The sequence below is a fragment of the Crotalus tigris genome, unplaced genomic scaffold (genome assembly GCF_016545835.1).
Source record: "Crotalus tigris isolate CLP2741 ecotype Arizona unplaced genomic scaffold, ASM1654583v1 scf7180000024513.1755786, whole genome shotgun sequence".
NCBI classification, from domain to species: domain Eukaryota; kingdom Metazoa; phylum Chordata; class Lepidosauria; order Squamata; family Viperidae; genus Crotalus; species Crotalus tigris.
In genome coordinates this window covers 125,001-144,421 of record NW_024100685.1, presented here as the reverse complement: position 1 = coordinate 144,421, position 19,421 = coordinate 125,001, and the positions used below count along the sequence as shown (strand labels likewise).

The 19,421-nt window shown below is 49.4% G+C and overlaps 1 protein-coding gene across 5 annotated transcripts in view; it reads right to left on the bottom strand.

The window, feature by feature from the left end:
• Positions 1-2,074: 2,074 nt before the first annotated feature.
• Positions 2,075-19,421, bottom strand: part of CUNH20orf27 (chromosome unknown C20orf27 homolog) — a 30,558-nt gene continuing 13,211 nt past the window's right edge. For 3 of the 5 annotated variants that reach the window (XM_039333891.1, XM_039333893.1, XM_039333892.1), the window contains exons 2-6: positions 19,214-19,317; positions 14,167-14,315; positions 6,247-6,385; positions 4,153-4,275; positions 2,075-2,316 (exon numbers count right to left, since the gene is read on the bottom strand). In XM_039333891.1, the coding sequence (XP_039189825.1) occupies positions 2,216-2,316; positions 4,153-4,275; positions 6,247-6,385; positions 14,167-14,315; positions 19,214-19,232 (531 nt within the window). In that variant the 5' untranslated portion in view covers positions 19,233-19,317 and the 3' untranslated portion in view covers positions 2,075-2,215. The remainder of the gene's footprint in view (positions 2,317-4,152; positions 4,276-6,246; positions 6,386-14,166; positions 14,316-19,213; positions 19,318-19,421) is intronic. The other 2 variants (XM_039333894.1, XM_039333890.1) reach the window with 2 other exon arrangements.

Below are 19,421 nucleotides of genomic sequence, written 5' to 3'. Positions count from 1 at the left end.
TTCAACTCCCAGAATTCCCCAGCTGGGGAATTCTGGGAGTTGAAGTCCAGCCCTCTTAAAGTCCCCACGCTCAAGAAACGCTGCCCTAGATAACTCAAGGAATGGGACTTTGGGCTCCAGGTGTGACATTTCCACGGAGAAACACAAACCACCTACCTGCAAAAAAAATCTTCTCTTGCACTATCTCCTTTTGAAGAAAAAAAAAACCCGCCTTCCTAGGCTAACCAAACTTGGGAGGGAGGGGTGTGGTGGGAATGAACGGGAGAAGAAGGGGTTGCATCGCAACGGGACCACAGCGACCCCGATCCTTGTAGCCAAGGGGAAAACCGAAAGGGAGGCGGGTTCAAATGAAACGGGGGGGGGGGAAGGGGAAATCTTTGCAAAAAGCTGAGAAGGCTTGGGGGGGGGAGGGGGGTGTTTCTTCCTGAGTGGGGTTTGGGAGAGGGAGGGCGGGGGAGGGGAGAGGAAAGAGGGGGACCCCCAAGCCCAGACCAACTGGATTGTGTGCAGGGGTCCCCAGGAATTGTCAGTCTCACAGTTAACCTCAAAGCCTCTTAAAACGCAGAGCTTGCAACAAATATAAAACCTTGGCCAGCCTTTTAGCACTAAACAGCTGTTTTGGGGCGGCAGCCAGGGGTGGCTAAGCCAACTTCAGCAAAAACAACCCATAATTTCTTGCCCCCCCCCGCCAAACAGCTTTTCAGGGCACCTTCCAACAAGCTAAAAGAAGCTTTATCTCTTCGGTTTTTTTAAAACAGCAGCATCCTCTAAAGCAGTGTTTCCCAAACTTGACAATTTTAAGGCATGTGGACTTCAACTCCCAGAATTCCACAGCCAGCAACGCTGGCTGTGGAATTCTGGCAGTTGAAGTCCTCATGCCTTAAAATTGTCAAGTTTGGGAAACACTGCTCTAAAGCAGGAGTCCAGAACCTATGATCCACAGCCCAGTACTGGGCCGCGGCCTGTTTGCCACCAGACCCCAGCCCATTCGCGGTAGCACTACTGCGTGGGCACTAGCAGCCCCATTTGCACATGCGTGGGGAGACTAGCATTGCCATCACGTGGGCACTGGCAGCCCATTTGTGTGTGCATGTGCACACCAGCGTTGTTGTGCATGCGCCCATTTGCGCATGCATGCATGGAGCCACGGTTGCGCACATTTCCTTTTTGGAAAGGTTGGGGAATGCTGCTCTAAAGGATCTATCGCACCTCGCCATGGCCCAATCACTGCAGCCAGCTTGCGACGCGCAACTGACCAGGGAGCCATTTCGGCACAGCGAGCTCAGCACGGCCAACAGACTTATGCGCTGTTATTAAAGAAATAAACAGAATCATTCAAGAAAGGATGCCGGAGGAGAGACGACGTAAAATGTGAATGAGAAAAATTAAAATCATTTCTAAAACTATTTAAAAAAATGAAAGTGAATTCTTGAATTGTTCCGTGGCGGAGTTGGCTTCGGCGAGCTGCCCAATCCCGCCTCTACACCAGCGGTCCCCAACCTTTCCCGGAACGGCAGGAGGGGGGGATGGTTCCGTGTGAGCGGCAGGTGCACGCATGAATACGCATGTTTCTGCAAGCAGCGCGTGCGTGCACCTGCCGCTCACGCAAATGGAGCTGCGGGCGAGCACACGCTCACCCGCTGCTTGCACGGCCCGGTTCCGAACAGGCCTCAGCCCGGGGGTTGCAGACCCCTGCTCTAAATGGTAAAACATCCGGTCAGCTGGCTTTCCCCTCCGTTTTGCAAACCACACAGTTGCAGAAAACCCTCCGTAGCCATCCGACTTTGCTAAACCAGGCAGAATTAAAAATCGAAACAAAAAACAGCACGGCTGAATTCAAGGAGCGTTACGGCCGTCGGACGGGGCATGCTCTGAGCCGCACCATCCACGGCACGGAGGTTGCAGAACTGGATCCGCGCTCCTAAGCGTCCAAAGCACGACCTACGAGTTTAATTGTAGTTGTAACGGTGTGTGTGGGGGTGGTGGTGGTGGTAGACAGGACCCACAAGACGAGCGTCATCGGACCGGCACATCACAAGAGCGCTTGAACCTGGCAGCTAGCGGGCAGCGAAGATGGCGTTTTTTTTTTTTTATTTCAAGCTTAACCGGAAAATATATATATATGTGTGTGTATATATATATTTATATATATCTATATAGGTAGAGAACCCCGGGAAGGTGCTGGAGTCTGCAGCAGGAAGGGGGCGAATCCTGGTTAGTCAAAGCCCTGCCACTCGCTTTGCTCCGAGTCGTATTCCACTTCGGCTCCGATGCACTTCACGCCTTCCAGGAGCATCGGCGTGCCGTGGTGTCGGTCTGCAAGACAAGGGAACAGCGCATGTGTGAAGTGGAGAGGAAACAGGCAGAGAGCCGTGTGTGTGTGTGTGTGTGTGGTCACTGCAGCTGGCAAGCCGGGGTAGAGATCCATTTCTGCTCAACAAGATCTAGTCCCTGCAAGCATCCCCAGGTGGATAGCCCCCGGGCCGTGGACTGGAACTGGGCCGCGGCATGCCAGAAACCGATCCGCACAAAGAAGGAAGGCCTCATCCACGGGATGCAAGCAGCACACGAAACCACACACCCCTTCGGTCTGTGGGAAAACCTCTCTCCACGGAACCGGTCCCTGGTGCCCAAAAGGTTGGGGGCCGCAGTTTTATGGCTTGTCTTAAAGCTTAACCATACCCCGATGCCTTGTCTCCTGTCTGTATCCATATCAGGATAGACCTGGAAGGGACCTTGGAGGTCTTCTAGTCCAGCCTCCTGCTCAAGCAGGAGACCCTAGACCAGAGGTAGGCAACCTTGGCTCTTTTATGACTCGTCGACTTCAACTCCCAGAATTCCTGGGCCAGCCATGCTGAGGGGAAGGGAGAGGTTTCCAAGCTGAGCCATGCTGGCTCAGGAATTCTGGGAGTTGAAGTCCACGAGTCATAAGGGGGTCACAGTTCCCCATGCTGGCTCAGGAATTCTGGGAGTTGAAGTCCACGAGTCATGAGGGGGCCATAGTTCCCCCATGCTGGCTCAGGAATTCTGGGAGTTGAAGTCCACAGGTCATAAGGGGGTCACAGTTCCCCATGCTGGCTCAGGAATTCTGGGAGTTGAAGTCCACGAGTCATGAGGGGGCCAAAGTTCCCCCATGCTGGCTCAGGAATTCTGGGAGTTGAAGTCCACAAATCATGAGGGGGCCAAAGTTCCCCCATGCTGGCTCAGGAATTCTGGGAGTTGAAGTCCACAAATCATGAGGGGGCCAAAGTTCCCCCATGCTGGCTCAGGAATTCTGGGAGTTGAAGTCCACGAATCATGAGGGGGCCATAGTTCCCCTATACTGGCTCAGGAATTCTGGGAGTTGAAGTCCACGAATCATGAGGGGGCCATAGTTCCCCCATGCTGGCTCAGGAATTCTGGGAGTTGAAGTCCACGAATCATGAGGGGGCCATAGTTCCCCCATGCTGCCTCAGGAATTCTGGGAGTTGAAGTCCACCAGTCATAAAAGAGCCAAGGTGGCCTACCCCTGCTATATGCCATTTGAAACAAGTGGCTGTCCAGTCTCTTCTTAAAAGCCCCCACTGATGAAGCACCCACAACTTCTGGAGGAAACTGTTCTGCCGATTATTTGTCCCGTCAAGAAAGTTCTAGGTTGCTTCTCTCCTTGATGGGTTTCCATCCATTGCTTCTTGTCCTGCCTTCTTCAGGGGCTTTGGACATTAAGTTGACCCCCTCCTCTTCTTTGTGGCAGCCCCTCAAATACTAGACTACTGCTATCATGTCCCCCCCCCCCGTCCTTTCTTTTCTCTAGACTGGCCATTCCCAAGTCCTGCAGCCGTTCGTATGTTTTACTCTCCAGGCCTTGGATTGTCCTAGTTGCTCTTCTCTGCACTCTTTGCAGAGTCTCAACATCTCCTTTAAGCTTGACATTGAGGGCTTCAGATCATATCACCTTCAGCCTGGCAGATTAATTCAACCCCAGGGATGTGTTCAAAGACGCCCGCAGGCTGAGTTTAATTTCCTGGACATTGTCGGCAGGATATTAAACCAGACCCTCGGGAGGTGCAGAGAGGAAATGCAAAGAGGCAGGAAAGTGAAGGGGAGGAGGGAGGGAGGGAGGGAGGGAGAAGGGGATGCCTAGCCTGGGGGCAAGAACAGGCAGACCCTTACCCATCACCCGGGCTTGCACGACAACTTTGATGCTGGCACTGTGGTTAGTCTCGCTGCAAAGGACCATCTCTTCATGCAGGACACCTTCCTTGTGGGCCACGTACTCGCAACTGACCCTGTAGCCTGGGAGACAAAGAAAGGGCGACCCGCCCGCTGCATCAAAGGACCCTCCAAAGAGCAACTGGGGGAACTCGGCGAGGCAAAATGCAAAATGCTCTCCCCCCCCTCCCCAAAAGAGTCCTTAAAAGGAGAAAGAGAAGCACAGAAGAGGGAAAATGTTATGAGACGACTGTCAGGAGGGACAGGCCAGCTATGAAGGTTCAATGGAAAGAATTTTTGTTGCTTAAAGCCTCTGTGCAGGAATCTTCCCAACTCATGTTAACATGGCTACATGGGGCTACCCTTGAAAAGTATTCGGAGACTACAGTTGGTCCAGAATGCAGCCGCGCGAGTGATAGTGGGTGCTCCTCGATACACCCACGCTACACCTATCCTCCGTGAGCTGCACTGGTTGCCTATTGGTCTCCGGGTCCAATTCAAGGTGTTGGTCATTACCTTTAAAGCCCTATATGGCTCAGGGCCAGGTTATTTGCGAGAGTGCCTACTACCTCATAGTTCCCTACGTCCGGTTAGATCCCACAGGCTGGGCCTCCTTCGGGCCCCGTCGGCCAAGCAGTGCCATTTGGCGGGGCCGCAGAGGAGGGCCTTCTCTGTGATGGCGCCCACGCTTTGGAATCAGCTCCCCCCCCCCGGAGATTAGGACCGCTCCCACCCTGTTGGTCTTCCGTAAGCTACTTAAGACCTGGCTTTTCCGGCAGGCCTGGGGTTTATAAAATCTGACCCCTGGATGAATGTTATTGTATTGTTTGTTTTGTTATGTTTTATGTGTTTTTTATTGTTAGCCGCCCAGAGTCCTCCGGGAGTGGGGTGGCTTATAAATTTTAAAAATAAAATAAATAAAATAAAATAACATGTGCTAAGAGTCCACAGAATTCTGGGGTGTGTGTTGAACTTAATTTGCTTGTGGCTACGTCAGGATTCTAGGCTGACCCCACTTTTGACTCCACCTCCCCTGGATTCTGATCCCTTATCTTCCTTCCTTCCTTCCTTCCTTCCTTCCTTCCTTCCTTCCTTCCTTCCTTCCCTCCCTCCCTCCCTCCCTCCCTCCCTTCCTTCCTTCCTTCCTTCTTTCCTTCCTTCCCTTGTTCCTTTCATTCCCATCTTGTCAAGTGTGAAGGACCAATTAAATTTATAGTTTAAAGTCTCTGCCCGGGAAACTTAACACAGGTTAAGAGTAAGATAAGGGCCAACAGGAGGGGGGGGACTTAATTCACTTGTGGCTACGTAGGGATTCCAGAGGCAAGTCATTCCACTGGTTACTTGTCCTCACCCTTAAGAAGTTTCTCCTTAGTTCTAGGTTGCTTCTCTCCTTGGTGAGTTTCCATCCATTGCTTCTTGTCCTGCCTTCAGGCGCTTTGGAGAATAGCTTCTTTGGGGCAGCCCCTGAGATACTGGAAGACTGCCATCATGTCACCCCTCGTCCTTTTTTCATTAGACTAGATATCCCCAATTCCAGCAACCGTTCCTTGTATGTTTTAGCCTCCAGTCCCCCCTGATCATCTTCGTTGCTCTTCTCTGCACTCTTTCTAAAGCAGTGGTTCTCAACCTGGGGGTCGGGACCCCATTTGGGGTCGAATGACCATTTCACGGGGGTTGCCAAACAACGCAGTCCGCCATTTTTTCCCCATTTTCCTTAGCTGTGCTCCTCCCTTTTATTCTATTGGCTTTTGAAAGCCAATAGAATAGACTCCCTTGAATAGAGTCTAATTCTGCCCTGCTGAGCCCGCCAAAAGTCCCATTCTGTGCTGCACCAGTTGAGTAGTCCTCGACTTACGACCAGTTGAGTAGTCCTTGACTTACGACCGGTTGGGGGTCGCAGCATTAAAAAGGTTGAGAACCACTGTTCTAAAGTCTCAACATCTTTTTTTTACACCGTGGCAACCAAAACAGGAGGCAGGATTCCAAGTGGTGGCCTTACCCAGGCGTTATAAAGCGGCATGAACGCTTTCTTCCCCAAAAGCCGAGAGAACGTACCTTCAGATACCGGGGCGATGTTGGTCACCTTGAGATGCAGGTTCGAGAGAGGTGCCGGACAAATTTCCTTCCCCAGGAGCTGCACAAAAGGCAGGACGAATGTGATTTCGTATTTGTGCAGGATCTTGAGGAAGCCGACCTGATTGGGAGAAGCAAAGTGAGGATTTGACGGCAGACAAGTGATCCAGCAAATGCAGAGGATTCTTAAAGCGAAACATAACCAGATAAAATAATCAAAGGAGGATGAAAAACCTGGCGAATAAATCAGACAGACAATTAAAAAAAAAAGGGGGGGGAAACATAGTTCAGCCCAGCCCCTTTTTTTGCATGCGATTCCATCTTTTGCTCCACGTGTTTTCTTCCCCTAGAATTTAGCAACTCCTTATCAAGTGGTTGCTTAGCTGAGTTGAGTCACGCAGAGAGAAGAGGCATCTGTGCACAAGTCTTTTCTTGCATTTATTCCACTTTTATTTAGCTGCCTCTCTCGGCTTCTCGTAAAAGAGTACTGGGCGACACGCAAGCCTGCAGAATAAGCCAGAGAGGGGGGAAAAAAAAACCCTCTGGGGAGTCTTTCCAGAATATTCCCAGGAGACCTTTGCCTCTTGAAGTCATCGGAGAGTAAACTATTTCAGAAAATGTCAGAAAACAGCCACTGCAAGAAGCCCAGGGGTCTACTTTATTGCTGTAAGGCAAGGGTCTTCAACCTCGCCCACTTTAAGACTTGTGGACTTCAACTCCCAGAATTCCTCAGCCAGCTTGGCTGGCTGAGGAATTCTGGGAGTTGAAGTCCACAAGTCTTAAAGTGGGCGAGGTTGGGGACCTCTGCTGTAAGGCAGCGTTTCTCAACCTGGACCGCTTTAAGTCATGTGGACTTCAACTCCCAGAATCCCCCAGCCAGCCAATTCTGGTCATTAAGTAGAGGACTGCCTGTATGCCAAAGAAGACTTCCATCATCCAGGCCAAAGGTGTCTTAAAAGGTTGAATCACGGCCACTGGACCAACTTGGTTATAATCGGAGAGGCTTCTCTGGAAGACTGTAAACGGAAATTGGACCTGACATTGTTGTTAACCCTCATTCTGATGCTGCTCGGCCTAAGCACGGATCAAATATTATAAATGCAGACACTTTCAAATCAATCATCAACCCAGATGTGGCTTCTCTGTAATGGGTTTAATCCCATCACAGGCCCACGTCTAGGCGGAGAAGTACGGCTCTGGAAGGACTCAATTTTAAATGGGCTATTGTGTCATAAATCTACACTGGCAAAATTGAGCCGGCGGTGTTTTTTTTTTTTCTTCAAAATCCCCCGAGGGAGACAGAGAAAATGAGAATTCAGTTACAGCGTGCTCCGAATATGTTCCAGGCGACATCTGAAGTCAGCCCTGATTAATTTGTCTGATACTCTCAATCAACTCTCACAAAGAATTAAAATTTAAATTGGTTAACTTAGATCACTTTCCCCCAAAACCCCTGTTTAAGAGTAATCATTTTGAAGGACGGCTGCCAATTAATAGAACAGGATAGAATAGGATAGGATAATAGAAATAGAAATAAGAATAGAATAGAATAGAAACTGGAAGGGACCTTGGAGGTCTTCTAGTCCAGCCCCCTGCTCAAACAGGAGAACAAGAGTGTAAAAAGGTTCATAAGTCACTTTTTCTGGTGCCATTGTAACTCCAAATGATCACTAAATGAACTGCTGTAACTTAAGGACTTCCTGTATAGACACACAAGGCCCGACAGCAACAAAGATGGTTAAGGGACCAGAGGCTAAAGCATATAAGGAATGGTTGCTGGAATTGGGGATGTCTAGTTTAATCAAGAGAAGGACGTCGGGGGGGACAGGATAGCGATGTTCCATTATCTCAGGGGCTGCCCCAAAGAAGAGGGAGTCAAGCTATTTTCCAAAGCACCTGAAGGCAGGACAAGAAGCAATGGATGGAAACTCATCAAGGAGAGAAGCAACCTGGAACTAAGGAGAAACTTCCTGACAGGGAGAACAATTAACCAGTGGAACAGCCTGCCTCCAGAAGCGGTGAATGCTCCAACACGTTTTAGAAACGGCTGGCTAGCAACACAAGGCACCATAATGGGCTCCAGCAGGGCTGCATTCATTAAATTACAAGGATTCTGCTTTGCAGAAAAAAAAAAAGGAAGGGAAGGTGGCCAAGAAAACAAGCCATTTATTCAGTCAGAAGAGAAAAACAGATTTAAAAAAGAAAAAAAAAAGCCAGACCCCTCGACAACTTTACTCTGCAAATCTCTTCCCTCCCTCAAGCACAAATTGGATGTCAAAGACTTCGAGACAGGAGGAAACGAAGGCTGAGTTTGCCTTGTCAACCAAAAGGCAGGCGTGCTTCAAAAACTATGTCAAAAATTTAGGAAAACCGACTTAGGGGTCCAGATGGATTTGGAAATAAGATTGTGAACTTATTTACAAGAATCCGTCCCGTGGGAAAATGTTGTTCTGGATTCTTTTTTTAAAAAAACAACAAAAAAAACGTTGTAAAGATTTTGAAATCAATTCTTCCCATGGGAAAATTCTTTTGTTCAGGGGAAAAAAAAAACATTTTAAGATGGGACTTTGAAGGCTGGGTGCTTGATGGAACCGGAAACAACGATAAAGAATTTAAGTAAGGGAGAAGAACACTTGAACTCAACCCCATTAATACGGAACGGAGCAAAATGCTCTAATTTTGGATGCAGTGAGGGCGACTGGGGAACGACGCACTCAGAAATTGCTTTTGAGGCTGTCTGCTATTATTGTAGACAAAGTGGATTTGAAAAGGTTACAGAAGAGAAAGAAACTTAGCCAAGATGGGGATTAGAAAGTGGATTTTAAAATGATAATCTAGATCAGGGGTGGGCAACCTTGGCCCCTTCATGACTTGTGGACTTCAACTCCCAGAATTCCTGAGCCAGCCATGCTGAGGGGAAAGGGAGAGGTTTCCAAGCTGAGCCATGCTGGCTCAGGAATTCTGGGAGTTGAAGTCCACCAGTCATAAAAGAGCCAAGGTTGCCTACCTCTGGCCTAGGCCTAGGCCGCTTCATGACTCGTGGACTTCAATTCCCAGAATTCCTGAGCCAGCATGGGGAAAACTTTGGCCTCCTCATGATTGGTGGACTTCAACTCCCAGAATTCCTGAGCCAGCCTGGCTCAGCTTGGAAACCTCTCCCTTTCCCCTCAGCGTGGCTGGCTGGGGAATTCTGGGAGTTGAAGTCCACGAGTCTTAAAGGGGCCAAAGTTGGAGACTCCTGGGTCTATCAAGGAAGTGGGGTGGGTGGGCTTCTCCAACCAACCGAGGCTCAATAACCCCCCCCAGAGCCTACTTCTGCTCTCCCCCAACAGATCCCTGTGAGGCTGCTGCCTCCCCCTCCCCCTCTGAAGCCCATAAGAAGAGCCGAGGTGGCGCAGCAGTTCGAGTGCAGTACTGCAGAACACTTTAGCTGACTGTTCAGCAGGTCAGCGGTTCAAATCTCACCGGCTCAAGGTTGACTCAGCCTTCCATCCTTCCGGGGTAGGTAAAATGAGGACCCAAATGGTTGGGGGCAATGTAAATATATATATATGGAGTTGAAACCAGCCTGACCAAAATCAACCCCGACGATGCTAACAGAATCAGACTCGAAATCACCAACATCCTCTGTACCAGCAAGCCACCCAAAAGCAACTTACCCAAAGAGGAACAGACAGCACTACGTAACCTGAAAGAAGACACCAGCATAATAATCCTACCAGCAGACAAGGGCAACGCCACGGTGGTTATGAACACATCTGACTACCAAACCAAATTAACCAACCTACTCCAAGACTCCACATACAAACCCCTAAATACAGATCCCACCACCTACCTGGAAAAAACCACCAGATCCAAAATAAAAGCCTCTCCCATTAGCGAAGAGATCCAGCAAAGAATCATTCCCAGAGAGAAATCATCCAGATGCCCCAAACTCTATGGTCTCCCCAAGATACACAAGGAAGGAATCCCACTCAGACCTATAGTCAGCTCCATAGGCTCACCTCTACAAAACCTAGCCAAATTTCTCGCCAAACAACTACAGCCCTATGCAGAATCCATCACCTCACACGTAAAAAAACTCATTCCACTTTATAGAGATCATAAAGAAACAAAACTTACAGCCCAGCGACCTACTTGTGAGCTTTGATGTCATATCCCTCTTCACCCAAGTGCCTATCAAAGAAGCCTTGACAGCTATCCAAAACAAATATAACCCCCCCAAACACATCTTAGATCTGACCAACCACTGCCTATCCAACACATACTTCATCTATAATGGACAAAAATACAAACAAACAGAAGGAGCACCCATGGGATCACCCCTCTCACCTGTCATTGCAAACCTCTACATGGAACACTTTGAAACCCAAGCTCTAGAAAAATCGGATCACAAACCCAAACTCTGGCTCAGATACGTAGACGACACCTTCATAATCTGGCCACATGGGAAAGAAAAACTGGACAACTTCCTCACACACCTCAACAGCCTACACCCCAAAATACAGTTCACCATGGAAACAGAAGCTAACAACCAACTTCCCTTCCTGGATGTCTTAGTCTACAAGAAATCCAATGGCTCCCTAGGACACACCATCTACCAGAAGAAAACACACACAAACCGCTATCTGCACGCTCTCTCACACCACCACCCAGCACAGATCAACTCTGTAGCCAAGACACTCATCTCCAGAACAAAACGCTTAGCTGACGAACAACACCTAAAACCCGAACTACACACTCTCACCAATGTACTAACATCCAATGGATTCCATAGAAATAAGATTACAAACCTAATCCAAAAAGAAACCCCCACTAAAATCCAAGACAAAGAACAAGAAAACGGCAAAGCCCTCCTCCCATACATAAAAGGCACCACAGACAGAATCAGTAAGATCCTCCATAAACACAACATCAAAACAGCATTCTGCACAAACAGAAAAATATCCACCATCCTTAGAAACCCCAAAGATAAAATTGAATTAGAAAATCAAGGAGTATACGAAATCCCATGCACCACTTGTCCCACCACATACATCGGACAAACCAACAGAAGAATAAGTGCACGCATTGAAGAACATAAGAACTCAGTCAAAAAAGAGGAACCAACATCTTCCCTGGTCCAACACCTTAAAGCCACAGGACATGAAATTGACTTTAAAAATACCAGAACCATTGCCAAAAGTGAACATTTTAATAACAGAATAATCAGAGAAGCCATCGAGATAGAAAAACGCCCACACAGCATGAACAAGCGAGATGATACCTCCCGCCTACCAGCCATTTGGAAACCCGCCCTTATTGACAAACGACTCCCTAATACAAAAAATGATACCAGACCCACACTCACAAAAACCACACAGGATGTCACCACCACACATCCACGCAAAACGCAAACCCAAAGCCACACCGATGATGAGGCACGACCACAAACCAGAAGCCAGACCAGAGCTGCATCATTAGCCACTTCAAAGCCCTCCAATCCATACACGAAGCAAACTGACACCCTCCATGAAAATGAGGCACGACCACAAACGCGAAGCCAAAAAATAGCAAGGCAGCCCAAAATCTTAAACCCCTCTGCAACTCAGACTAACCTGAGCACAACCAAACATAACACTCCCCCAGCCAATCAGAGCACAACCAACCCCCCAGCCAATCAGAGCACAGCCAACCCCCCAGCCAATCAGAGCACAGCCACGCCCCTAACCAATCAGAACACACCTCCACCCAATCAGAACACAGCCAAGCTCCCACCCAATCAGTTCATACCCCCACTGGCAGTTAAAAGGAAGAAACAGCTAAGACCACACATTGCTGCTCGAAGCACGAAGCTGAAAACACCAGCCTGAAGATGACGAATGGGACTTCGTCGAAACGTCGCCAAGACACTTCCAATTTTACGCGGGAGAAAACCCGAACAACCAAAGACCTACATACAAACACCCGCGAAAACCTCAGAAAACATATATATATATATATATATATATATATATTATATATTATATATATATATATATATATATATATATATATATATATGTTTTCTGAGGTTTTCACGAAACGTCGCCAAGACACTTCCAATTTTACGCGGGAAAAACCCGAACAACCAAAGACCTACATACAAACACCGCGAAAACCTCAGAAAACATATATATATATATATATATATATATATATATATATATATATATATGTATATATATATGTTTCTGAGGTTTTCACGGGTGTTTGTATGTAGGTCTTTGGTTGTTCGGGTTTTCTCCCGCGTAAAATTGGAAGTGTCTTGGCGACGTTTCGACGAAGTCCCATTCGTCATCTTCAGGCTGGTGTTTTCAGCTTCGTGCTTCGAGCAGCAATGTGTGGTCTTAGCTGTTTCTTCCTTTTAACTGCCAGTGGGGGTATGAACTGATTGGGTGGGAGCTTGGCTGTGTTCTGATTGGGTGGAGGTGTGTTCTGATTGGTTAGGGGCTTGGCTGTGCTCTGATTGGCTGGGGGGTTGGCTGTGCTCTGATTGGCTGGGGGAGTGTTCTGTTTGGTTGTGCTCAGGTTAGTCTGAGTTGCAGAGGGGTTTAAGATTTTGGGCTGCCTTGCTATTTTTTGGCTTCGCGTTTGTGGTCGTGCCTCATTTTCATGGAGGGTGTCAGTTTGCTTCATGTATGGATTGGAGGGCTTTAAAGTGGCTAATGATGCAGCTCTGGTCTGGCTTCTGGTTTGTGGTCGTGCCTCATCATCGGTGTGGCTTTGGGTTTGCTTTTTGCGTGGATGTGTGGTGGTGACATCCTGTGTGGTCACGCGGTCACGCGGGAGAAAACCCGAACAACCAAAGACCTTACATATATATATATATATATATATTATATATATATATATATATATATATATATATACACATTGCTTACTGGTGTACACCGCTTAGAGAGTGCTTGCACTTAAAAGCGGTATATAAGTCTCACAAATAAATAAAATAAATAAATAAGCCCCTCCCCGGGGATCCATCAATTCTGCACCAGGTTGCAAAGCGGAGCCAGATCGAGCCTCATAAATATTCTATCGCCTTTGAATATCCGATGTGGAAAACCACAGCTTCCCCCCCACCTAATATCGAACAGGACGAAATGAAGCTTCAGAGGCGAAGGGGGGGGGGGAAATCGGCTGCCCCTCCCCCAGCCTGTTCCACCCCCTCCCCTGGATTTTTTTTTAGGCCCAAAACAGCAAAGAGCCGAGGCAGCTGTGGCAATCAGAAAGTCGGGATAATTGTTTTTTGCATCCCAAATAGGGCAATTAGAAGCAATTAGACTTGGAGGGAGGGGGTGGGTGGGAAAAAGGGAAAGGGATGAGCTGCAGACCAGGGAGATGGTGGAAAATTACAGGGGGAGGGAGGGAGGGAGAGAAAGGGACGGAGGGAGGAAGAAAGGAGGGAAGGAGGAAGGAAGAGAGAGAGAAGAGGGAGGGAGGGAAGGAAGGAGGGAGAAAAAAGAGAAAGAGGGAAGGAGGAAGAAAGAATGAAAGAAATGGAGGGAAAGAGGAAGGAAGAGAAAGGGGAGGGAGGATGGAAGGAGGGAGGGAGGAAGGAAGGAAAGAGAAGGAGAGGAAAGGAGGGAGGGAGGAAGGAGGAAGGAAAAAAGAGAAAGGGAGGGACGGAGGAAGGAAGGAAAGAGAAGGGGAGGGGAGGAAAAAAGAGAGAAAAGGGAGGGAGGAGGGGAGGGAGGAAGGAAGGAAGGAAAGAGAAGGGGAGGAAAGGAGGGAGGGAGGGAGGAGGAAAAGAGAAAAGGAGGGAGGGAGGGAAGAGAAAGGAAGGAAGGGAGAGAGAGAAAAGGAGGGAGGGAGGGAGGAAGGACGGCCGAACCAGAGAGAAAAGGATCCAGCCCCTCCCCAGGTCCCTCCCCCCCCCAGGGTCACCTTCACCAGGAAGTCCCCGTCCTTCTCCTGGCTGACCATCACCACGGAGTCGTGAAGCTTCTCATCAAAGTGGACGTGGCTGGAGCTTCCCTCCACCGTCACCGTCTGAGTCGGGGAGAAACGGACACCCCCCACTTTGGGGTTGGAGCCTGGGGAAGCAGCAGGAGCGGGGGGGGGGGCAGAGGAAAGCTGGGTGAGCCAGGCTGCCCCCTCCAACAAGCCCCCCCCACTGAATTAGGCATCCAAGGTCCCCCCCCCGTGGAAGGTGGAGGGCCCTGGTCGAAGAACCACCAAGGGGCAGAGGTGGAAAGGATCATGAGGGCATCTAGTCTGACCCTCTCCCCACAGGCAGGGAGACCGATTCAACTGTCCTCCGCTGCCCCTTTTTACGACTTTTCCTGCTGCTGTCATTAAGCGAAGCAGTACAGTTGCTAAGTTAGCCAGACGGTCGTTAAGCGAATCCGGCTTCCCCACCACCACCATCTTTGCTTGTCAGGAGAACGCAAAAGGGGGTGGCATGCCCCTCTGGGAGGTTGTGACCGTCATAAATGCGAGTCAAGCTGCCGAGCGCCTTGAATGGAGACCACGTGGCCACGTGGGGCTGCTGCGGCGGTCGTTAAGGGCGAAAAAGGGCCACGAGAGTGACATTTTTTCTGTGCCGTTGTTCACGTCAAGAGGTCACTAAATGCACTGTCATTAAGTTGACCACCAGGTGCGTTTTATTTATTCAACCGACTTATACGACCGGCGCAATAAGACTTAAGGCAGTGGTTCTCAACCTTTTTAATGCCACGAACTCAACCGGTCGTAAGTCGAGGACTACTCAACCGGTCGTAAGTCGAGGACTACTCAACTGGTGCAGCACCGTTTGCAGAATGGGACTTTTGGCGGGCTCAGCAGGGCAGAGACAGCCTGGACAATTCCTATGGGCTTTGGAAAGCCAATAGAATTAGACTCTATTCAAGAGAGTCTCTTCTATTGGCTTTCAAAAGCCAATAGAATAAAAGGGAGGAGCACAGCTAAGGAAAAGGGGGGGAAAAATGGCGGACTGCATTGTTTGGCAACCCCCGTGAAATGGTCGTTCGACCCCAAATGAGGTCCCGACCCACAGGTTGAGAACCGCTGACTTAAGGCAACAGGGCAAGCTTCAAAAACGTGAATAAAAAGGTGAAAAACCAAAATGGCCGAGGAACCCCAATCTTAATCTAAAATCACACAACTGCTTTGCAGGCTGGCTACAGAGTCCCCCCCCCCCCCGTCTCCCAATCTAGGTTGTGGGAAGACCCTCTCCCTTTTCAAAGCGGTTTCTGCCCAACCTATCAAAGACTAGAACAAGGCAGACTGGATAACAGAAGGGACCTTGGAGGTCATCTAGTCCAGCCCCCTGCTCAAGCAGGAAACCCCATACCATTTCAGACAAATGGCTCTCCAATCTCTTATTGAAAACTTCCAGTATTGGAGCATTCACAGTTTCCAGAGGCAAGGAGTTCCACTGGTTAATTGTTCTTACTGTCAGGAAGTTTCTCCTTAGTTCTAGGTTGCTTCTCTCCTTGATGAGTTTCCATCCGTTGCTTCTGGTCCTTCCCTCTGGTGCTTTGGAGAATAGCTTGACTCCCTCTTCTTTGGGGCAGCCCCTGGGATACTGGAAGGCTGCTGTCAGGTCACCCCCAACCCGAATTTTAACTCATTCCAGGCTAGACAAACTAGCAGAATAACAGAGCTGGGAGGGACCTTGGAGGTCTTCTAGTCCAACCCCCTGCTCAGGCAGGAGACCGTATATGCAGTGTTTCTCAACCTTGACAATTTTAAGGCATGTGGACTTCAACTCCCAGAATTCCACAGCCAGCATTGCTGGCTGTGGAATTCTGGAAGTTGAAGTCCACATGCCTTAAAATTGTCAAGGTTGAGAAACACTGCCGTATAGCATTTCAGACAGAGGGGCTGTCTAAGCTCTTCTTAAAAACGTCCAGTGATGGAGCACCCACAACTTCTGGAGGCAAGGAGTTCCACTGGTTAATTGTCCTCACTGAGGAAGTTTCTCCTTAGTTCTAGGTGGCTTCTCTCCTTGATCCGTTCCCATCCATCCCCACTGCTTGAGGGCCGGGGAAGAGGCAGAGGAGTGGAGCTTTTTCAGCCTGATTTGAAAGACAGAAAACTGACAGCAGAAAAAGACCCAGCAATCTGTGGAGTCTGCCCTTTGAGTCTTTTTATGTTATTATTTTCTTTAAATTGTCCGGTGATTGACATGCATCTAGCCCACGCGTGTTTAAATTTGGAACGAGCTGTGTTTTTGCCAATGGGTGCGGTGAGCAGGGTGGGCTGGGAAGGGCAGAAAGTGGGCTGCAAGCAGACTTCAACTCCCAGAATTCCCCAGCCAGCCTGGTCTAACGCAGGAGTGTCCAACCCTGGCCACTTTTAAGACTGGTGGACTTCAACTCCCAGAATTCCCTGTTAGCCTGGTCTAACCTTGGCCCTTTTAAGACTGGTGGACTTCAACTCCCAGAATTCCCTGTTAGCCTGGTCTAACCTTGGCCCCTTTAAGACTCGTGGACTTCAACTCCCAGAATTCCCTGTGAACCTGGTCTAACCTTGACCCCTTTAAGACTCGTGGACTTCAACTCCCAGAATTCCCTGCCAGCCAGCCAGCCCCAGCCAGGACTGATGGGAGTTGAAGTCCACCTGCAATCCGGGCAGAATCAGCAACTTCATGGAGTCATCATGTGCCATCGGCGACAGGGGTTGGACTTGATGATCTCCAAGGTCCCTTCCCACTCCGTAACTCCTCTCAGCCTTTTCCTAACCCTCCAGAAAGGACCGCCTTCCAAAACTCGATCTAAAAGCTTTTTCTTTTGGGTCGGCAATTTAGCAGGTCCGTTTTCTTGGCTCCTCCGGCTGTTTTTCAGCCCCTGCCCTGGCTAGAATCCACGGAGCAGGAGGGAGGAATTAATTGACCGATAAATTTCCCGTATCGATTAAGCCTTGTCTGTTGCCGCGGAGACAATTCCCACCGCTCAGGCATTCGCCAAACGGCAGGAGGTGAGTTTTCAGATGCGAGGGACGTTCTGGCGGTGCCCTTCTTTGGAGGGACTACAACCTCCATGCCTCCCAGCCACCCCAGGGAAAGGCTGGGGGTGGGGAGCCTGCTTTGGAAGACGAGACCCTGCTGGCGTTTGCCAGATCTCCAAAGAGGAACGATAATGGGGGGGGTCCTTGGGGGTCCCAGAGCTGGGGGGGGGTTCTTGCAGGTGTTTCATTAGTTGAAGAGCACTGATGATGTAACCTAGTTGGGTCATGAAACGTCTGCAAGGAAACCATCCAGCTCAGAGAGCACCAAGGACCGCACAGTTCTCCTCCTCCTCCTCCTCCTCTTCTTCTTCCTCCTCCTCCTCCTCTTCTTCTTCTCCTCCTCTTCTTCTTCCTCTTCCTCTTCTCCTCCTCCTCTTCTTCTCTTCCTCCTCCTCTTCTCCTCCTCCTCTTCCTCTTCTTCTTCCTTCTCCTCCTTCTTCTTCTTCTTTCTCTTCTTCCTTCTCCTCCTCCTCTCTTCTTCTTCCTCCTCTTCTCCTCCTCCTCCTCTTCTTCTTCTTCTTCCTCTTCTTCCTTCTCCTCCTCCTCTCCTCTTCTTCTTCCTTCTCCTCTTCTTCTCCTCCTCCTCATCTTCTCTTCTTCTTCTTCTTCTTCCTCCTCCTCTTCCTCCTTCTTCTTCCTTCTCCTCTTCTTCTTCTCCTCCTCCTCTTCTTCTCTTCCTCCTTTTCTTCTCCTCCTCCTCCTCTTCTTCTTCCTCTTCTTCTTCCTTCTCCTCCTCCTCCTCTTCTTCTCCTCCTCCTCCTCTGCAAACCCCACTCCCTTCTAGCACTGATGATATTCCCTAGTTGGGTCATGAAACGTCTGCAAGGAAACCTCCCCAGCTCAGAGAGCACCAAGGACCCCACATTTCAACCCCCAGCTACAAATATTCTCCTTTATAGGAATTATCTCTGGGTGCAGCTTCACCCTCTCCTCTTTGACACCGAAGGACCTAAAGGATGCTCCCGCCCCCTCACCATGGCAACAGGTATCTCAGTCCAGAAAGCTGCGCTCCTCTTGGACCACAAGACCCATGCTCTAAAAGACGGGCTGAAACCCAGCTTGGAAGGGTGCAACTAAGGCTTTTAAGGCTGAATTGAAAAGAGAAGAGCAACAGAGATGATCAGAGCAGGAGTCTTCAAACTTGGCCCTTTGATGACTTGTGGACTTCAACTCCCAGAATTCCCCAGCCAGGCACGCTGGCTGAGGAATTCTGGGAGTTGAAGTCCACTCCTCTTAAAGTCTCTATCAGGGGTCTTCAAACTTGGCCCTTTGATGACTTGTGGACTTCAACTCCCAGAATTCCCCAGCCAGGCATGCTGGCTGAGGAATTCTGGGAGTTGAAGTTCACTCCTCTCAAATTCTATATCCGGGGTCTTCCAACTTGGCCCTTTGATGACATGTGGACTTTAACTCCCAGAATTCCTCAGCCAGCTTGCCTAGCTAAGGAATTCTGGGAGTTGAAGTCCACAAGCCCTAAAAGGTTTGGCCAGTCTGGAGAAAAGGAGGACTTGGGGGGACATGACAGCAGCCTTCCAGTATTTGGGGGGGGGGGCTGCCACAAAGAAGAAGAGGGGGTCAACTTACTCTCCAAAGCACCTGAAGGCAGCAGAAGCAGCAAACTAATTGAGAAAACCAACCTAGAAATAAGGAGAAATTTCCTTGACAGCGAGAACAATTAACCAGTGGAACAGCTGGCCACCAGACGCTGTGGATGCTCCATCACTGGAGATTTTAAAGAAGAGATTGGACAAGCATTTGTCTGAAAAGGTCTAGGGTCTCCTGCCTGAGCATGGGGTTGGACTAGAAGACCTCCAGGGTCCCTTCCGACTCTGCTATGCTGGGAAATGAGCCCCTTTGTGAATCTGAAACACATCAGACAACCTTCCTGCCCTCACCCCAAAGGGAAAAATGGGGGGGGGTGTCTGGCTCAAAGGGATGCTGGTTGATGACCCTTTCCGCACCCCCAAGTGACCGCACTCACCTTTGTTGGCTGTCGCCATCTGGCCCAGCAAGAGTCCCGCTGTGGCTGTACCAAAATGCCTGGACCATCAGCAAGCCATGCTCGGGGCAAGCTGACCAGGCTGCCTGGAGAGAAAAGAGGGGTGGGGTGGGGAATTGGGGAGGGAGAGAGAGAAATGAGAGAAAGAATGAGAGAGAGACAGAGACAGACAGAAAGAGGCAGAGAGGGA